The 18,617-nt window shown below is 40.3% G+C and overlaps 1 protein-coding gene and 1 long non-coding RNA gene across 6 annotated transcripts in view; one reads left to right on the top strand and one right to left on the bottom strand.

The window, feature by feature from the left end:
* Positions 1-9,741, bottom strand: part of CHD2 (chromodomain helicase DNA binding protein 2) — a 63,734-nt gene extending 53,993 nt beyond the window's left edge. For 2 of the 5 annotated variants that reach the window (XM_081888367.1, XM_081888370.1), the window contains exons 1-2: positions 8,999-9,740; positions 8,515-8,653 (exon numbers count right to left, since the gene is read on the bottom strand). In XM_081888367.1, the coding sequence (XP_081744493.1) occupies positions 8,515-8,576 (62 nt within the window). In that variant the 5' untranslated portion in view covers positions 8,577-8,653; positions 8,999-9,740. Of the gene's footprint in view, positions 1-8,514; positions 8,654-8,998 lie in introns of all 5 variants that reach the window. The other 3 variants (XM_081888368.1, XM_081888369.1, XM_081888371.1) reach the window with 3 other exon arrangements.
* Positions 9,742-12,024: 2,283 nt separating this feature from the next.
* Positions 12,025-18,286, top strand: LOC309356956. The gene is made up of 2 exons (XR_014162960.1): positions 12,025-17,094; positions 17,140-18,286. It is a non-coding gene; the product is annotated as an uncharacterized lncRNA (long non-coding RNA).
* Positions 18,287-18,617: the final 331 nt, after the last annotated feature.

Here is an 18,617-nt window from a genome sequence, read left to right as displayed (position 1 = left end):
TTAAAGAAGTTGTATCACTTCTTCAAGTTTTTGGTCTGTGGCATCACTGGCTCTGTTAAGACTCTGACCAACCCACAAACCACAACTCCTCACAAGAATCTTGCAAACTCTTGTCTTCTTGAACAGGAAGGGAAACCAAATTGAGTAGGTTTAAGCATAATTTCTGAAATTGTGAGCCATCTCTCTCTCTCTCTCTCTCTCTCTCTCTCTCTCTCTCTCTCTCTCTCTCTCCACACACACACACACACACACACACACACACACACACCTCACCACCTTTAGGAAGCAACACTGGTGTGAGTCACAGCCCACAATCAAGCACTTCTACTGGAAGCAGGGTCAGGTCGTATGGAATGGGTGGGGGTGGGAATCATTTCACAAGTTAATTAGTGACCAAAAAAGGCAAATCAATCTCAAAGAAGCTGAAGAGTAACACTTTTTATGAATGTCCACTAATAAAAGCATTGCTATTCAGCATCCTTGAGACAGATCTGCCTTTTTTGCCATTTTCATTGGAGGCTTCCTGTTTTCATGAATGTGGGGCAAGTATTTTTTTTAAGAACAATAAATGCACAGTGATTGCAAATACAACACTAAACAAACTTGGAAGTTTTGCCAAACACAAATAAACCTGCTAAAATGGATCACTTTCTGAAGCATCAAAAATGTTTCCAATATAAGCTGGAAAATTCCCGACGCAACATAGCCTAATCAAATTAGACTAATCTGCATAGGACAATTTTCCAATTCATAATTTTACATTAAACCCACATCACCAGGTTCGCTGTAGAATTAAGCCTAACCCTAAACCATTGCCCATAAACCTGGGAAAGGGTTGTAGCTCAGCGGTAGAACACCTGCTCTGAATGCAGAATGCTGGGTTCAATTCCCAGCATCGCCAGTTTGGGCTGGGAGAGACCGCAGCCTGGAATGCCAGATAGCTGCTACCAATCATTCTATACCCTATGATCAGAGTGAACAATACTAAACTAGAGGAACCAAAGTCAGCATAGAGCAGCTCCCTATGTTCCCAGGCTGCCTGCTTTGCAGATGCCACAAGGGTCTCCCCGAAGTGAAAACAAGCTAGCTTGGTACCCATACCCAATGTATTGTTGCATGCCACCCCGATCTCTGAGTAGTGGGTGATTTCAGGTGCCTACCCAGGGTTCAGAGACGTGGGTTGCGCTGTGGGTAAAAGCTCAGTGCCTAGGACTTGCCGATCACATGGTCGGCGGTTCGAATCCCCGCGGCGGGGTGCGCTCCCGTCGTTCAGTCCCAGCGCCTGCCAACCTAGCAGTTCAAAAGCACCTCCGGGTGCAAGTAGATAAATAGGGACCGCTTACCAGCGGGAAGGTAAATGGCGTTCCATGTGCTGCGCTGGCTCGCCAGATGCAGCTTGTCATGCTGGCTACGTGACCCGGAAGTGTCTGCGGACAGCGCTGGCTCCCGGCCTATAGAGTGGGATGAGAGCACAACCCTAGAGTCTGGCAAGACTGGCCCGTACGGGCAGGGGTACCTTTACCTTTACCCAGGGTTTAGTTTCCTCAGAATGAGGTACAGAGGAGACTGTGGTTTATATAGGACAGGCATAGGCAAACTCGGCCCTCTAGATGTTTTGAGACTACAATTTCCATCATCCCTGACCACTGGTCATTAGCTAGGGATGATGGGAGTTAATAATCCCAAAACATCTGGCGAGCCGAGTTTACCTATGCCTGATTTAAGATATATGGTTTATTTACACACATATACAACCTAAGCCTATGCTAGAGGTGCTGAAAGCATTAACACCCCAAAGTGGTCTTGCTTCTCCCATAGCCAGAGAGTTGGATTCAAGCAGAAATCAAGCATGTCTCTCAGGCTTTGGCCTGCCTCCTGCTTCTAGCTTCTACTCTGGACTTTGTATTTCTAACTACCAGCCAGTTGAGGGGGGGCACCTATTTCGCCTCTGGCACAGAGCCACTTCCTTTGTTACCTTAATGACCCATACTTAGGGAGCCATTACAAAGAAGCTGGCCTGGCTATTCCAACAAATTAATCCTTGCTTAGATTTTAACCCTTGCTGGATCCAGGGATTAGAAGGGACTCGGGCATACAGCCTATCTTCCCTCCAAATTGACAATATCTTACCTGCATTCAGACTGAACTCTTCTGTGCTCCCCTGGAGTTCAGCAATACCAGCACTGGAATTGCGAGTTTGGCTAGCTAGTCTTTTTGTTTTCGCTGCTGTTTTTTATCTTGCATTTGCACTTCATTAAAACCTTAAAAGTGGCATCTTAAAGGCTTAACATATTTATTGTGGCACAAGCTTTCATGGACTAGAGTCCATCAGATGCAAATCCCCTTTGAAATTTGCATTTTCTCTCTAGTCACTGTAGTATTGAAGCTGACTTTTTGACTCTGTCCTATTTGAAGCTGTCAGCATGCCTGGTGATTAATTGTTGATTCTTAAAAAAATATTTATTGTGAGCCGCTGTGGGCATGGTCTGCTAAAAATAATTAAACCTCAAAAAGATGGAAACTACCCAGGTGCCTTGGCAAATGTGCCTGGAAAGCAATGAATCATTTGTAGACGAGCAGCCTACCAGATTTAAGGTGCACATGTACCAATAGATCAAAATAGTCCTGATTAGAGTAGACAAACCTACTGAATATCACCCACTGGCGTTTACCATTTCATGTGTGAAGTGCCCACAAGACGGATGAAAATTCACAGAGCAATTAAAAACTCGGATCCATATTTTGCCATTTTGGGGTAGGAACAGTTTTGATGACCGAACAATTACAAATTGAGGCAGGGTTACAGGGCACACAAGTTGAAAACCTGCCAGTCTGCAATCGTTATTTGTGTACACAGAGCAAGGGCTTTTTTGTTTTCCTGTACTTGTGTTCATTGGCATAAGAGACAATGGCACTTTAAAGTTATGCAGAATGAGGCCATTCCTCTTCTCTTCATTAAACCAGATCCAGTTACTTGGGCTGCTTCTACATTAATTAGCAGCAATTGCTAGCTTGCAAACAGCAAGAATGAGGCCATCTGTGACTCACATCTCAAACAATGGGGAAGTCAGAGGAAGGCGGAAGACAAACACTAGTCTTGTGACATTCCAGATCTCTTACATCTTTAACTGCATTAAATATGTTCTTCACAGGCACTCTTCTGACCTATACTCTTCACAAGGTAAACCTCTGGTGTTGAGATCAGGGTGAGTTTTGCAATGATTCAGAAAGTTCAATGCAGCACCAGACAGGATCCAAAAGAAAAGAGTTTGGGATTAAGTAGCAAGAGTTCACAGTACAGGAAACACAAACTTTTCAGTTCAAAGGTTGCCAAAGCACTACCAGCTGGCTTAAATTGTTAAGGGAACATCACCTATTTTGAGGAAATATGTGTAAAATGTATAGAATGCATTTCCCTAAACACCTGAGGGAACAACACCTCCAAAATTATGAGCTTTCCAGGATAGGCAATGTGGCTTTTCAGCAGCTGTGAATGCAGACACCTATGTCATTATTAAATCTCAATTTGAAACATTTCAGCAAATGTTTGTAAAAGTGCTTCACCTGAATTATTCCACACCTGGCCAGGTGCCGGGGATTATAGGGTATTAACATAACCTTCCTGTTGTGAAATCCCTGTTTAAATTTGATCTAATGTGTGAGGCTGCCCCAAATAGCAATCTTCTTCCAGTATAAAGGACTGTGTTCTCCTTTGTTAAACTGCCGCCAGATCAGACATAGTTAAACATACACACATTCTGTAACCATTAAAGCAAAATAGCTTAGGGAGAAATGGTTGGGTTCTCCCCAATATCTGACGAGACTGCCGACGAAGCGTGCTCTAGCCTGAAAAAAAGCTCGTTCCTCAAAAAGTATGTTGCCTGAAAAGCCGTTCTCTTGCTATTCTTCCAAAAATGGTTTGAGCATAAGGGGAAGTAGATTACTCAAGGGAAAAACCAGCAATTTTTAGCGGCATATTCTGGTTTATTGGTCATGTTGCCACTGGCTATGAAGACGCACATCCTTTTTTTATTTTGCCATCACACAGTTTTTGTTTCGTTTTGTAAAAAAGCTTCATGCTTTTTAAGCACTGCGTTGCTCTCAGCCTCTTGCTTTCCAGCACCGCGTAAGAAGTGAGCACGCTGCATGCAAAAGGCTTCTTTCTAATCCGCCCTGGTTGGCTGGAGCAGGCAGAAAGCTGTCTGGCTGTGAGAAATGAGAGTACTGTGATGTCACCAGGAAGGCAGGGCTCCGGCTGACACAGAGCTCTGCCGTTGTTGACCCTCCTGTTTCCAAGTGAGCCGGCAGCCAACCAGAGCTCTCGTCCAGCCCAAGATGGCCTTTGAACTATCCACCAGCAACTTCCTGCTGTGCTTAAAAAAAAAAAAAGAGTACACAGTGCAATGCAGTATGTCTGTCAGCTCTGCGGCACAAAGGAACAGCCATTTTGTGACAAAGCAGACCTGCAGTAAAATGCTTAGCGTTTTCTTATTTTGCTCCGACCCACCAAGCCCATTTATTCTCCCCCAAAATAAATGCTTTGTGCCTCACACCGCAAGAGATATTAAGGCCCCCCTCCCCCGCCAGTAATTCTCTCCCTCTCTCCCCTCCACCCTCATTGCTCATTGTCCCCAGCTAAAAATCCTCATTTTAAATACGAGTGGTGCTTCATAAAATGGCCGCCACTAGCTGAATGTGCTTGTTAACAGAAATCTGCAAGATGCAGCTTACAGTTACTGCTTACAGCTTTAATGAGAAATTGCTCTGGAAATAAAGCCCCCAGCCTGCAGGGAGAGCGTTAGCGGGCATAACAAAAATGCTATATTAACTCTGTGTAGTCTTAACTAGTTTATAGATTGTGGTGCATGGAGGAAAACATAAATGTTGCCATACCGAAGAATTTGTGATGTGAGCATGCATTTCAAACAGCACAAAAGACAAGTCTCAAACAGCTATTTGTAAGAAATCGTAACGTTATGCAGACTCCCCTCATGTGTTATTGAATGCCCCAATCCTGTGTACTGATTACCAGGACTCCATTGGGTACAGCAGAGCTTACTTCCAAGTAACAACCCAATCCCAACTATGTTTACTTGGAAGCAAGTTTTCTTTAACTTATACTTAGGGTCAGGTTGTGCAGCCTCATGGAACTTCTTATGTATAGGTAGTATTTGTTGCAGGTGCTCCCATCTTAAATATGGTGTAGCTAAGGATCTTGCAGGAGGTGCAACTAACCTGTGACCATCCAGAAGCTGTTGGGACTCCCAACTCAAGCAGCCCCGGTAGCATGGCCAAGGATCAAAGATGATGGAAAGTACAGAACAGCAACAGCTGGAGAGGCACTGGTGGCCCATCCCAATCAACAGCCTACTTGGGGGTGGCACCCCAGTTAGCAAATTCCCTTGCCAGGAAGATTAACCTGGTATCTTCCTTCCCTAGCTTTCAGGCAGCAACAGGAAACATTTTCATCGCTGAAAAGTGCTTTTCATTAACACAAGACGCCCAACTGTGTTCAACAGGACTTAGTTCCACATAACATGCATCGGACTGTGACTTAAGCCAGGTTTTAAGAGGGAGTGTGTTTCTCTATTCTTTTTAAAATATTGCATTGTGTTTTGATTTTCTGTTTTTATTGTAAGCATTGCAGAACATTTTGACATGCAGTGGTATGGGAATTTAAAATTAATTGGTTCATGAGCATATTGGGAATAATATGGTTCCATGACAAACCTTGTGTGAAGTTCTTAATAGCTTGGGCTTTGAACGAAATCTTTTTTCGAAACGACTGGAAGTGTTCCAAGCTATTTATAACCTAAACCAAAGGTGGGCAACCTGTGGTCCTCCAGATGTTGGACTAAAAAATCCCTTTGGCCCAGTCAGTGTGGCCCATTGTCAGGGATGATGACAATTGTAGGTCAACAGCATGTGGAAAGCCACAGGTTCTCCGCCCAACTTAAACCATAACAGGTTTTGTTGCAGAATATGCCACCACAGCTTTTACATTCAACATACTTGCCCATAACCACATGAGAATATTCACTGTTCACTCACAGCATCCACTTGTTAGGCTAAGAAGTGTGTAACATTATAATTATGAATAGGATTAAAGGTTATAAAACCAGAGAAACTATAGTAGGCAACCATTGTGCAATGACAAGCTGCATCAGAACATGGACTTGAGTTGTATATTATTTGGGATTTTTATCCCATCCAATATAATAGCATATTGAAGAAGAAGAGAAGAACAAGTGACCCTAAAGATCATGAGCCACATAGAATCCCTATTCCAAAACTGTGGAGCAAGTATTAAAAAGCAAAACTTCCTGCAAGAACAAAATATGTTCTCAAAATATTTCCCAGTAGGAATTGTGTTCTCTGTACAATGTATTCTTGTGGACCAAAGCATAACACTTAGGGAAAAGAAATCTTGAGCCAATTTTTGCATGGTGGGGGAAGCAAATGAAGGTAAGTTACTTCTTTCTCCTAAAAACAATATAAGGAGCATGGGACTAGTCCCATCTCTCTGTCTCATATACACATTTACCCACCCTTCAACCAGCACCCCAGTCTTATCACTTAACTCCCAATCAAGAGAGGCCTTGATGTAAACCATCTATGACGTTTCTCTACCCCAATCAGATACAGAAAGGAAGTTGCAAGTAGGATGTGTGTGTACAATTTTGAGGTGGCCTTCCTAAAAGTACTTTCCCCACAGATACACCTTCTACAACATTGAGACAACCAACAGCTCAGAAAATGAACTCCAAGGAGGAATTGTTTACAGTAAATATTGTTTTTTCCATTGGTCCCCGTGAGAAAGTATTGCTAGTAGTAAATATCTTCCTTTGAAGAACTGCAAGGGGAGGGGGGAGAATAGGGATCTTTATTTCAATACAAAAGGTGTTAACATAATGCTTACCAGGAAAGCAAAAGTTCATGTGTGGAGGTTATGCAAATAATATACCCATGGGGAAGAAAAAAAGGGGAGGGTGTCAAAGGGGTGGTTAATCTAATTTTCTAATTCAATTCACATTTCACAGCTTTTTAAAGGTTTAGTTTGCTGCCCCTCACGATACTAAACCCCTTTGTTCAGTTTATCACATTTATTTATTACTAAAATGCAGTGGGTTTCTATCAACGTGGATTAACCGATTAACCAGCTAATTTCAAAAACAATGTTGTTACCAAGTCAGCAATTTGACTCACAACTGCATGTCTGAATTGTGAGTTGAAAATTATGGATTCCTAAAAAGAGATCCATGCTTTCTTGTACCTAGGTGTGGGAATCAAATGGCTTTTTCACCCCCATCAAAAATTACAGCTGCCTTCAGTTTTAATCATCAAATAAATATATCCACATCCACTGTAATATTTTACATTGCTTAAACTTTGAATCTCTTAGTGCATAACATACTATAGGAAAACATCCACAACCCCTAGGGTTTTTCTACCACATGGTATTATTTCAAATTCTAATAATCTATTGAATTAAAATCTAAACATCACAATGTATCATTCATACACTTACAACAAGGAACAGGTTGGTACACAAATTATTTTCAGGATTATAAACACAAAAAGCTGAAAATGGGATTTTAAGTAACAAAACAAGCTAGGGTCAGTAAATATGTTGCAGAAAATTATCATCAGAATTATCAGGGACACACAGCTAGAATTCCCTTGCTACAGGGTTAAGCAAAAAAGTGACAGATCCAAATTAAAAATATTTTTATTAGACTTGCCATCCCAACACCTGCCAAAAAAAAAAAATACACAAAAAATCCCAAACATAAAAATTTACTTCAAGTTAAAGAGAAAATAGACAAGATTCCAAGGTGTCCCACTTAGTTCATTTCTCTTTTAAATGGAAGAATCTACTATCAATGGGGAAATCTGGTTAAAGTGTATCAAAATAAATTAAAATACCTAAAACAGTATCAAAGTTCTGTAAAGCCAAATTGAATATGAAGCAAAGGGTGTCAACCACACACACGCGTTCTGGTTTTTATTATAAAATGAATTTTTTTTCATTCATAAAACTTTGTGTAGTTTCTTATTTACAATACTATCAGGCTTCTGTCTGGCCTTCAACTAAAGTTTAGACTTCACAAATTCTTCAAAGGAAAAAAAAATCCCTTATATGTAAAATGGTGCAATGCAGCAGTGGCTATATAGGCAAGGTCATTTTTCACAGCACAAACCCCTCAAAAACACAAAATTCAGAAGCTAAAACTTGCATAATATACAGGAAAAGGTTCCATCTGTAGAAAGGTGCTTTACCTTTTAACTATGGCATGGGGCCTTTCAATCACACCACAACTTCCAGAAATTGCAACCCAAAAAAAAGAAAATCAGGGTGTGGCATATTAGCAAGCTCAAGGTCACTCCTTAGGAAAAAAAATCAAAAGCATTGAAATATATATTTTGTTTCTCTCCTGGTGGCAACCCAAGGGTGTCAAAAGGTAAACAATGAAATCAGGTTAATAAAAAAATAATAAAGTTGAGAGATCATACCTCGAAGCATTGCTGTGGACTGAACCCTCCTCTCCTTGGCTTTTATCCGTATCTCTCATCATCTTTTTATTCTTAAATATTTAAGAGAAAGGTAGAGAGGTGGCTGTGTTTGCTTTGAAGTTCTGTGCCCAGGTATTTACTGTCAAAAGTTGAAAGAAAGGTAAGGTCCCAGTTTGTGCCTATGGCTTTCAATACCAAGAACAAAGTCCTGACGCTGCAATGGTATTTGTTACAATAATGCAGAACGCTGATCAACACGGGGAAAACGGAGAATATTATACATTTTAAAAAAAAAAATACCACGAGGGTACACAGCCCTGGGGAGCATCCTACAAACTTTCCTAAAGTAACCCTGGAAGCAAGTATTCTCGGTATTTTATTGCGTCATTCCAGGGTCGTTCAAACCGGTCGAGGGGGGGGGAATCAAAAGTATTCAAAAAGGACAAAAAACCTTCAAAATGGTAATTAATAATCGCCCACCTACCTGATTCAGGCACCGGCGCCAGGTCCAACCCGATATTAGTTTCGGGTCGTGGGAAAACATTAGCTCCAAAATATTTCAACGGCAACACAGAGAACGAAAGAAAAAAGCCGGATTTCTTTTGAAAAACAATAAAATAAGGCGTTTAATCCCAAACGATCTGCATTCGTTCAATTGCCAGAGGCGATAATTAGAGCCAAAAGATGGGTAAAAAAGATCCGGAGAAAAAAGCTCATTAAGAGAGCGCACAAAAATGGAGGTACGCCATGGCTTCCAAGCTAGGAAAAACAACGACCTGGGCTGCCTCCACGGCTGCTTCTTTCCAACAAGGCGAAGGGAGAGCGCCCCAAAAAGCTGCTTTTCTGCCCGAAAAACGCTCGATGCCCCCTACGACAGTCCCCGCGAGAGGCTAGGGGCCGCAGGAGCCCCCTGAGGTAGCCAAAAAGTTGGGCAAAGTTGCGCAAAAGTGGCGGAGGAGGGGGAAAAAAGCAGGGAGGCTCAATGCGCTCTCCAAGGCACAGCCGCCATCTAGAGCTTTCTTCCCAGCTCTGAGCTCTGCCTTTGATTGACACTCTCTACATTTACCCCACAACTCAGGTGATGTACCATAGACCCACCCCTTCATTTCCACCCAAAAAGAGAGGGGGAGCCTCCACCTCAAGGGTGCATACCCCCCATCACTGGCATCTTCATACCCAACTCAAATCTGTGGAGGAGGCAACTTAACCCCATCTGGTTCAGACACCCTTTCCAAGCCAAAAGAGATATTATTGGTTGCTTTTGTTGGAGAGGATTGCCTTAGATCACTGTCCTTGGGCTACAATTACTTCCTCTTTGGACAGGAAGTTGTGGTGTAGCAAGCCATTTTGAAGGAATGGAAGCAAGACTGGTATCCAGTGGGTTGGCACCAGTGGTTCACATGGGAAGGCTAATACCCCCAAAGGGTAATTTTTAAAGCAATTCTTCAAGTAGCTTATTTCTGATAGGCACTGAGACACAAATAGCCCAAAGCCATTAATTGTATAAAAGTAATTCCAATGGGCACAAAAAGAGATATCTATTAGCCCTTTTGACTCAATAGCGCCACCCTAGTGGTTCTATTTGGAAAGGACAAAATTGTTGTGCTGGAATTCCAATTTGCTGGTTACCAAGAGGGTGTAAAATAATTCTAACATGGTCATGGTATTATGACCCATTTCCTGAGCTCTTCATTTCAGCCACACTCCAATGACAAAAGCTTACGTCTCAAACATCAACAATTAACAAAACTATTTGGAACTCCTATGGAAAAGGTGGCACAAGAGTTGCTTGTCCAGTGACCATTCCCTTCCTGATTGGGATATTGGGTATTTCTCATAACCCCAAACATATGGAAAGCATGTTATACCATTGAAAAGTACCATGGATGGACAAATGTCTATCCTCCAGTGACAGAGCAGAAGGTCCAAGCAAATGACAAGTTCCATCACGAGAAACAATCTGTTGCCACTTCCCCACATTATTTCAGCCCAACAAAGCTAGTACAAAATACATAATTTCAAGTGAGCAATTTGAAGAATTTAGTTGAGAATTCTCTATAATGGAAGAAGGCTAATCTTGAAGGTAGGTTCCAAGTCTTCAAATTGATGAACACCTTTGGGTCAAAGTTAGTGGCCACCTGAGATTCTGAGTAGTACCTCAAGCAGAATTAAATATCCAAGGAATCACACTAGTCAGAATCTCAGGTGTCTTGCCTAAACCCAAACCACCACTAGGCAAGCCATACAGAATACACATTAAGAATGGGTAATTGCGCAACTGCCATCTTTACAACATTAATATCAGAAACATGAACATCATACCCATCAATAAAAATCTTCAACAGCAATCTGGCAGTTTAGATCAAGTTTCCCCTTAATGATTATTCACAGCAGTATGTCAGAAAGAAAATGGACCTTCTAACCCCAAAATTATGTATCAAGCTACCAGATCTGAGTTACTTGGTAGACATGAAGTGGCAATAGGTATTCAGTAATACAATAAAATGCATAAGGTTAACTTTAATGGTGTGCATAGGCAATTATTCAACCTAACTTCTTTATCTAGCTAGGGTTGATTAACCAACATGGTAGAATCAAAACATTACAGATTTGTACAAACAGCAATTCATTTAAAACACTGTTAAGTATGATCAAGAAAATCAGACCCACATACCACACCATAAGGAAATAAAACTATAATTAAATGTTTAGAAAAAGAGTCAGTTTTTCAATATGCGTATGTTATCCAACGCTAGAGCTGTCATAGGAGACTCTAGGTCATAGTGTGATGGTGAGATGACTCCACATATTCGTACCATTTTAAGATAGTGGCATTGTTCTGAAAATGTCTTGCTGACATCTACCACCATTTATCCTAGATTAGGCAGACATGAAACCCTTAGGAGGATACAACCTTTTGCACCTAGCCAGAAAACACAGAATATAAAGCCCCAACCAAGAATAAGATCCTACTAAAAACAGACAGCAATCTGAAAAGTTAGCAAGTATTTGAAATATCATTTCACAAAATATTAAATTCTTTCGGTAATCAAACAGTTCTTGTCAACACAACCAGTGACAGGAAAGATCAATACATTAAGAACCTTTAAGCCTGAAAGACGACAAACAAGATAAAAATGTAAAAAAAACCACTTTTATTTAAGCCATTTAAAGTAGCACAGCACTTCTGCCAACAGGGGAGAAAAGTATGTATACATTCCTGGTTTGAAAATTCAGTCAGCCCATTCCATCCCCAATACCAAATAAGCTATATTGGAAGGGTCAGAAATCATTTGATTTTTTTAAAAATCCATTTATCAGATGATCATTAGCCCAAATCTTCTCTGGTTTAGATTACACTGAAGTTCATCCTAAAGTGCCCCTCTTGGTTGGACATAATCAGCAATCATGCAATAGTTCATTCCTCAACCTCTCAATCTGTGGAACTGCCATCTTGATTTGGAACTCGTTGTCTCCCTTTGAGATTCTTCCTTTGTCTGGACTCTTTATAAAAAAAATTAAAAGAAAAATTCTGTTGGAATACAGGTAATTTTATCCTTAAACTAAGCAACCAACATTGAATTATCATATCTGAACACATTTTAATGTATTTTCAAATAACAAAAAATGTGAAAATTAGTGATGTCAGAGGAGCATTTGAAAGGTATTGAGAAAATTACCAGCCATTTTTCAAGATTGCTATAGGGAAGGACATAGGCAGAATTTTTTACTTTAAACCACTAAAACAAGAAAGGAAATGTACTGGTTCTAGACACAGTCTTTATGATCATGAGATTCACAACAAAAATACTATAAGGAATATTTTTTTAAAAAAAATCTATAAAAGAAACATTTTGTTTTGAATTCATAAAGTTTTGTTCAATTTCATACAATTCTGTGTGGTTACACATTTAATTCATAAGGTGCACAGCTGGCGAATACATCACTTCCCAAACTTTTAAGACTATGGGTTATGCTACATGCCAGTCAGAAGAAAACTGAGTAGACCCATGGCTACCTTATTTTTATCCATTTCAATGTGCCTGCTCTGAGAAGAACTAGCATGGGACACAGCCCTAAATATTATTTAACTTGTTGAATCTGTGTGCTGCCCTTCATCTGAAGATCACAGAGCAGTTCACAACATAAAAATACAAATTTAGAACACAAAATACATAATATTCTCCCACGAACACATTTAAAACGCCATAAAATCAGCCAAAGGCCTGGTTATATGTAGTTCAGTTTAGTGAACTCCCACACCAATGGGCACTACACCTGGATGTTATATAGATGCAACAAAATGAAGATTTCAAATAGCCTAAAACATAAGCAATACAGTACTACTAGGGGACTAAACAAGTTCTGCTGTCCTTACAGATTTAATAAGGACTGAAGAAGTCATGGGAAGGTGTGGGCAGAGAACATTACTAGAAGGTAGAACTGGCTAGATACTAATTTATCTCAGCTTGGTCTTTGGTTATATGACTGGCCCCAAGATCCAAATGAAAAAATGGGTTTGTTTCATTTTGATCCCTATGAATAGAATAAACAGAACAGCAAAAATTTATAATCCTGCTACAAATTCCAAGAGGAGTAAGTATTCCCTTCAAATTAATTCTCCTGATTTAAGAATGATTATTCACTAGGTTCAATTCTATATTGACACCCAAGGGCAACCGGGTGTTCTGGATGGTCTGGTTTTGTAGCCCTTTCACATTTGCCACCTCCTTCCTGTGCAGTTCTTAACTGTACCCATCTGTTACAGTGGGTGTGACTGTGGTCTCAAGGAATAGCATTTAATGAATGAGACAGCACCAATTATGGTGGAGAGATCTTCAGGGTTTAAACCGCTTTGAAGTATGTGGGGTTTTTACCATCAAGCAGTGTATAAATTTTATGAAATAAAATAAAAAAGGATGATTTTAAACTTGGAGCAGATTTGTCAATACAACAGAATGTTGTAATAATATTTTGGCTCTCGGGCAACATAGTTTCTTGAAATTACAAATTCAATTTTGAAGAAAACTTCAAATTTAAGCTAATTCGTTAAATCATGTTGGCACTTCTCACAAAATCATTGTCCAAATATTAATGTACAAACGGTAAGATTATCAATATCAAGACCAGAGATTTCCTTACTTCAGGTTATAGCATAGAAACCCTGCTGCAGCCAAACCTGAAACATGGAACTATTAAAAAATTTAACGAGCAGAAAGTCTAATAATATAAGTGAGTAGTGAAGCTAGGACTCACAGAACACTTAACTGGTTCGCCCAGATATAAAAACATTGCAAGTGTTTTTTTCAGCCCCAGAAAAAATATTTTGATCTACCATTACCACAATGTTCTGTAGATGCATCAGCATAGTAGAAGACCATAGCCAGACTTATGGTACATCCACAAAAACTCAGGGCAGCACTTGTCTCAAAGTAGGTTATAGGAAACCTATCTCCATTTCTAGACACTACTATCTGCTTTCTTCATTTAGTGATCCTATCCTCCAATATACTCTACAATTATGGCATTCAGAGCAGCTTACCACTCCTTTGTATCCATTTTTCATTGGGTCATTCCAACAAAAAACTGGTCAAACATAAATTCAGCCAAGTCATAACCAAGTATTTAGTGATTACTGACCTGCACTAGGAGAGCAGAGATGAAGAACCTATGGCCTTCCAGATGTTGTGGACTACCAACTCCTATCAGCCCTAAACAGCATGGCCAATGGTCAGGGATGATGCGAGCTGCAAGTCCCAACAAGAGCAGGGCCATAGGTTCCCTGTCTTAAGAGAAAACTAAAAAAAGTGTTTTGGATCAAGGTACACTAATATTGCAGTATTGACCTTCTTCCACATTTTATTATTTAGTACTTTCAGAAGGATATACCTCTACAAAGGTTCTTTTAAAATCAGCAACATTGTAAACTGAAGTAAAGGATGCAAAATAAGCTCAGCAGCATTTTAAGTGTGTGCACAGATATTTTAGGAAGCTATGCAGCATATTCAATACTTTGCTTCCTATAAGAAGACTGACGGTTGAAAGTAGCATGTAGAGGTCAAGAGAACTAATTAGCAGTGTTTAACAAACATTTACATTTTTGTCTAAATATAATGTTAAGCTTCAGGTTTGACTCGCATGTTGATACTTTGCAAAGTGCCAAGATAAACACACATTTGGGTTATTACTAATTGCTACTGGCAATCCATGGTAGATACAGAACATGGAAAAGGAGAAGAGTAAAGAGACCAATGGTGAACAGAAATCTCTAAGAAACACTTTTGAACTTGTTAGCAACAGGAAGACTCGTGGGGTGAATAATGTAAAGAAAAGTCAGCAGGAGATCACAAATTAAAGGCTGACTTAGAGCAATGTTCCAAGGAATCCTGTGTTTCCTCAGAAGCATAATAAGATCCAAAATGGTGGGCAAGCTAATTGAAAGGAGGACTGCTAGGTGAAGAAAGATAGCAAATTAGGGATATCATATACCAATATTTTTATGGGGGCGGACACCTCTGGATTTTCTAAGACACCAAAATGTCTTGGACTGCCTCACTCTGGATGCCAATACCAAACTCCCTCCAATGCAACAGGCATAGAGGAATGTTGGGCAGGTTCTAATACATAGATCTCTGTGTCATTCAGGCTTCATCACTGTCCATGTTTGGTGTTTGTCTACCCTAGAACATGCTCAGAATCCCATGCAACTTATTGGTTGCTCAGCAGGCATGATAAGGAAAGCCTCCCCTGAAGACAGAAGGTTTGAAGGCACTGGTCTTGACAGACGTTTATTGAAATATGGCACTCAATTCAAAGCAACCAATTCCGGATAAATGTCATAGTTTTGGAGTTAAGAATAGCTTGATAGCATAAAAAATGCTGAATAATAGCACTTTAGTACAGGAAGCACTTTCACTCAATGACTTATAGTTACCAATTATGAATCTAAAATCTACTGCTAAAGTGGAATTTCAAATATACCTGTTTGAAGAATACTGCAGTATGCTTAAGAATATGGCAATATGCTGAGAGTTATGCTTAGGAATTAGGAACTTAATAGTTGCAAGAGTCAACACAAGAGAGTACCAAACGAACTTGAATGTCCTAAAAAGTGCCTAAGTGGCATGAGGTTGTTGAGCAAATGAAACTTAAGTTCTGGTGGGGTGGCTAATCTGCAGCCCTCCAAAAGCTGTTGGAATACAGCTCCCATAGTTCCTGACCATTGGTATAGTGATAAGAGTTGAAGTCCCAACATCATCTGGAGGGTCACACGTTCCCAATCTCTGCTCTGAGCAAAGCCACACAACACCTCACACCTTAACAGCTATTTTAAATCACACCACGTAAGTGGCGTCTGTGAAGCAACCCACTCCATGGCGGAGCTACCATATACTGATCTAACACTAGCCTTCTCTATATATAGTGGGTCACTTTAGAAGAATGGCTATCCATATGAAGGCAACATCCACTGCATGCTATTTAAAGTGACTCTCCCACACAAGTGCTACTTGTGTTCAGTATGAGAGCATTTTTTTTCTTTTAAGCAAAATCAATTTTTCTTCTCCAAAGACTGAAAGGTTTCCCACCAGTCTCAAATTAATTTAACAAGTTGGTACCCTGGAACAGTAGTATACATTTTTGATCACCAACATTTGTGACTAGAGGAACAATAAGGGAAATAAAGCCTGGACTTCCTAAACTTAAAGGAGTGTCTAGCATACCCTTCTTTCTGCTTACTGCACAAAAAGATGACTGAAAAAAATCTTAAGACGTATACAAGCCAGTATGCACATTCAAAAGGTTCAATTTAACAGACATAAAGTGACAGAAAGTATTCTAGAATGCTTACAGGATTGCAAATATCATAGCATACTTGAAAATTAAGAAATTTATGTACTATATCTCTCACTAAGACTCACTTTCAGTCCCATAAGGTAGAGTGGCTAACTGATTTAAACACACAATCCAGAGTAGTCTGGAACAGGCAACAATTTTAGTACTCTACATGCACAACGGATTTGAACTTGCATATCAACACACATGTTAATCATATAAACCAGCCCACAAAACTGAACATTGACAGAATTAAGAAGAGTAAAGCTTTTCCTGGGCTAATTTGGGCTGCAAGTAGGGGAATCTTGCATTTGAACATCTCCCATGTAAAAAACACCAGCACATATTACAGACTAGCCCAGAGTGCTAGGTTGTCCTTAGTAATTTCTATATAAGTATACAAATGTGTAATTTCTCTCCCTGCAGCCTACAGTGGTCCACCCCAGAACAGGAATAGCGTATGTAGTACCCTCCAGATGTTGCTGGACTACAGAATCTGTCAGTCCCAGCCAGCATAGCTGATGGGAAGGGATGATGGAAGTTTTAGTTCAAGAACAGTTCGACACATGGGAGGTGTGCTGTCTTCCAGGTACAAAGATTCACAATGTGACAGAAAAGTTGCTGAGTCTTATAAAGCCCACTGACCACAACCCCTTCCTTCTGATTCATGTGGGTACAAACATCACTGCCAAACACAGCCTTTGATGTATAACAAGGGACTATGAGACTCTGGGCAGTAACTGAAAGGTGAGCAAAGGTGGTTTTTTCATCACTCCTTCCATTTGAAGAGAGGAAAATACGGGAAGTAAACCAATGGCTGCGTAGGTGGTGTCATCAAGAAAAGTTTGGCTCTAGGACCATGGTCTCTGCTTCCTTGAGGAAGGACCTCTGGCAAGAGATAAATTGCACCTCACAGTGGTTGGCAAGACTGTGTTTGCTAAGAATCTCGCAAACCTGATCAGGAGAGCTTTAAACTAAATCCTGAAGGGGTGGGAAACAATATTACATATGTCAGGGGAACACCTGGTACTGGGGATAATAGTGTCATTGATGCACAGGAACCTGAGGTGGTACTACAGAAACCTGCTAAAGGGAATGAAACAACAAGAAGGAAGCAGCTGGAGGGAATCATTTCAGTTGTCTGTATACTAATGCACAGAGGATGGGAAACAAGGAAGATGATTTTGAGCTCTATACAGAATGGCAAATATGACTCAATAGGCATTACTGAAGCCCAGTGGATGAGACTCATGACTGGAATGTAGAAATTGAGGGGTGTAACTAGTTTAAAAGGAACAGGTTAAACAGGAAGGGTGAATAGCATTATATATAAATAATGTGTACACCAGTGAAGAAATCCACAACCTGGAGCGTGAAAGACAGATTGAGAGTAAATAGGCAAAGACTGTAGGAGAGGGAAACAATAGTGACCTTACTGTGGGTGTCTGCCACCTCCAAGGTAGCCTGAAGACTTGGATGTCTTTCTAAAGCAGATTACCAAACATTCAAAAAGGAGAGCTAAATAGTAGTCATGGGAGACTTCAACTACCCTAATATCTGTTGGAACTCGAACTCTACCAAGAATTTAAGGTCTCACTGACAAATTCCCTTCCCAGATGGTGGAAGAAGCAACAAGGGGCTCATCTATCTTGGACCTGATCCTCAATAACTGCTCGATGAGGTGGAAATAGTGGAAACCTTGGGGGGAAAGTGACCATGTCCTTGTGGGTTTCATGATGAAGAGACAAGGGAAAGTTGAGTGTAGTCCAACATGTACTGTGGGCTTCTAAGAAGGCTTGTTTCAAAAAGCTTAAGGAACTACTGGATGAGATATAGTCAACTACTCAACGAGAAGTCCAAGATGGACTTGAGTTTCTTAAAGGTGAAATACTGAGGGCACAAGTGCAGACAATTCCATCAAGAAACAAAAATGGGAGGTGTCAAAAGAAGCCAGTGTGGTTGCATAAGGAGTTAACAGATGAGCTGAGATTTAAGGAGGACATGTATAATAAATGGAAGGATAAATATCAAAGGAAGAGTATAAATGAATAGCCAACACTTGCAAGGAGAAGGTCAGGTGGACTAAAGCTCAGGCTTGCAAGAGAGGTTAAAAATAATAACTAAGTTTTCTTTGGCTATGTTTGAAGAGGAAAAACAGGTGGTAGGTCCTTTGCGTGGAAAAGACGGGAAAATGCTATTAGGTAACAGAAAGGCAGAACCACTCAGCAACTATTTTGCCTCAGTTTTCACCAAAAAGGAAAGCAGTGCTC

The sequence above is a fragment of the Podarcis melisellensis genome, assembly GCF_964234715.1.
Source record: "Podarcis melisellensis genome assembly, chromosome: 14".
NCBI lineage: Eukaryota > Metazoa > Chordata > Lepidosauria > Squamata > Lacertidae > Podarcis > Podarcis melisellensis.
Note: the sequence above shows the minus strand (reverse complement) of the source record. Positions and strands in the feature narration are given on the sequence as shown.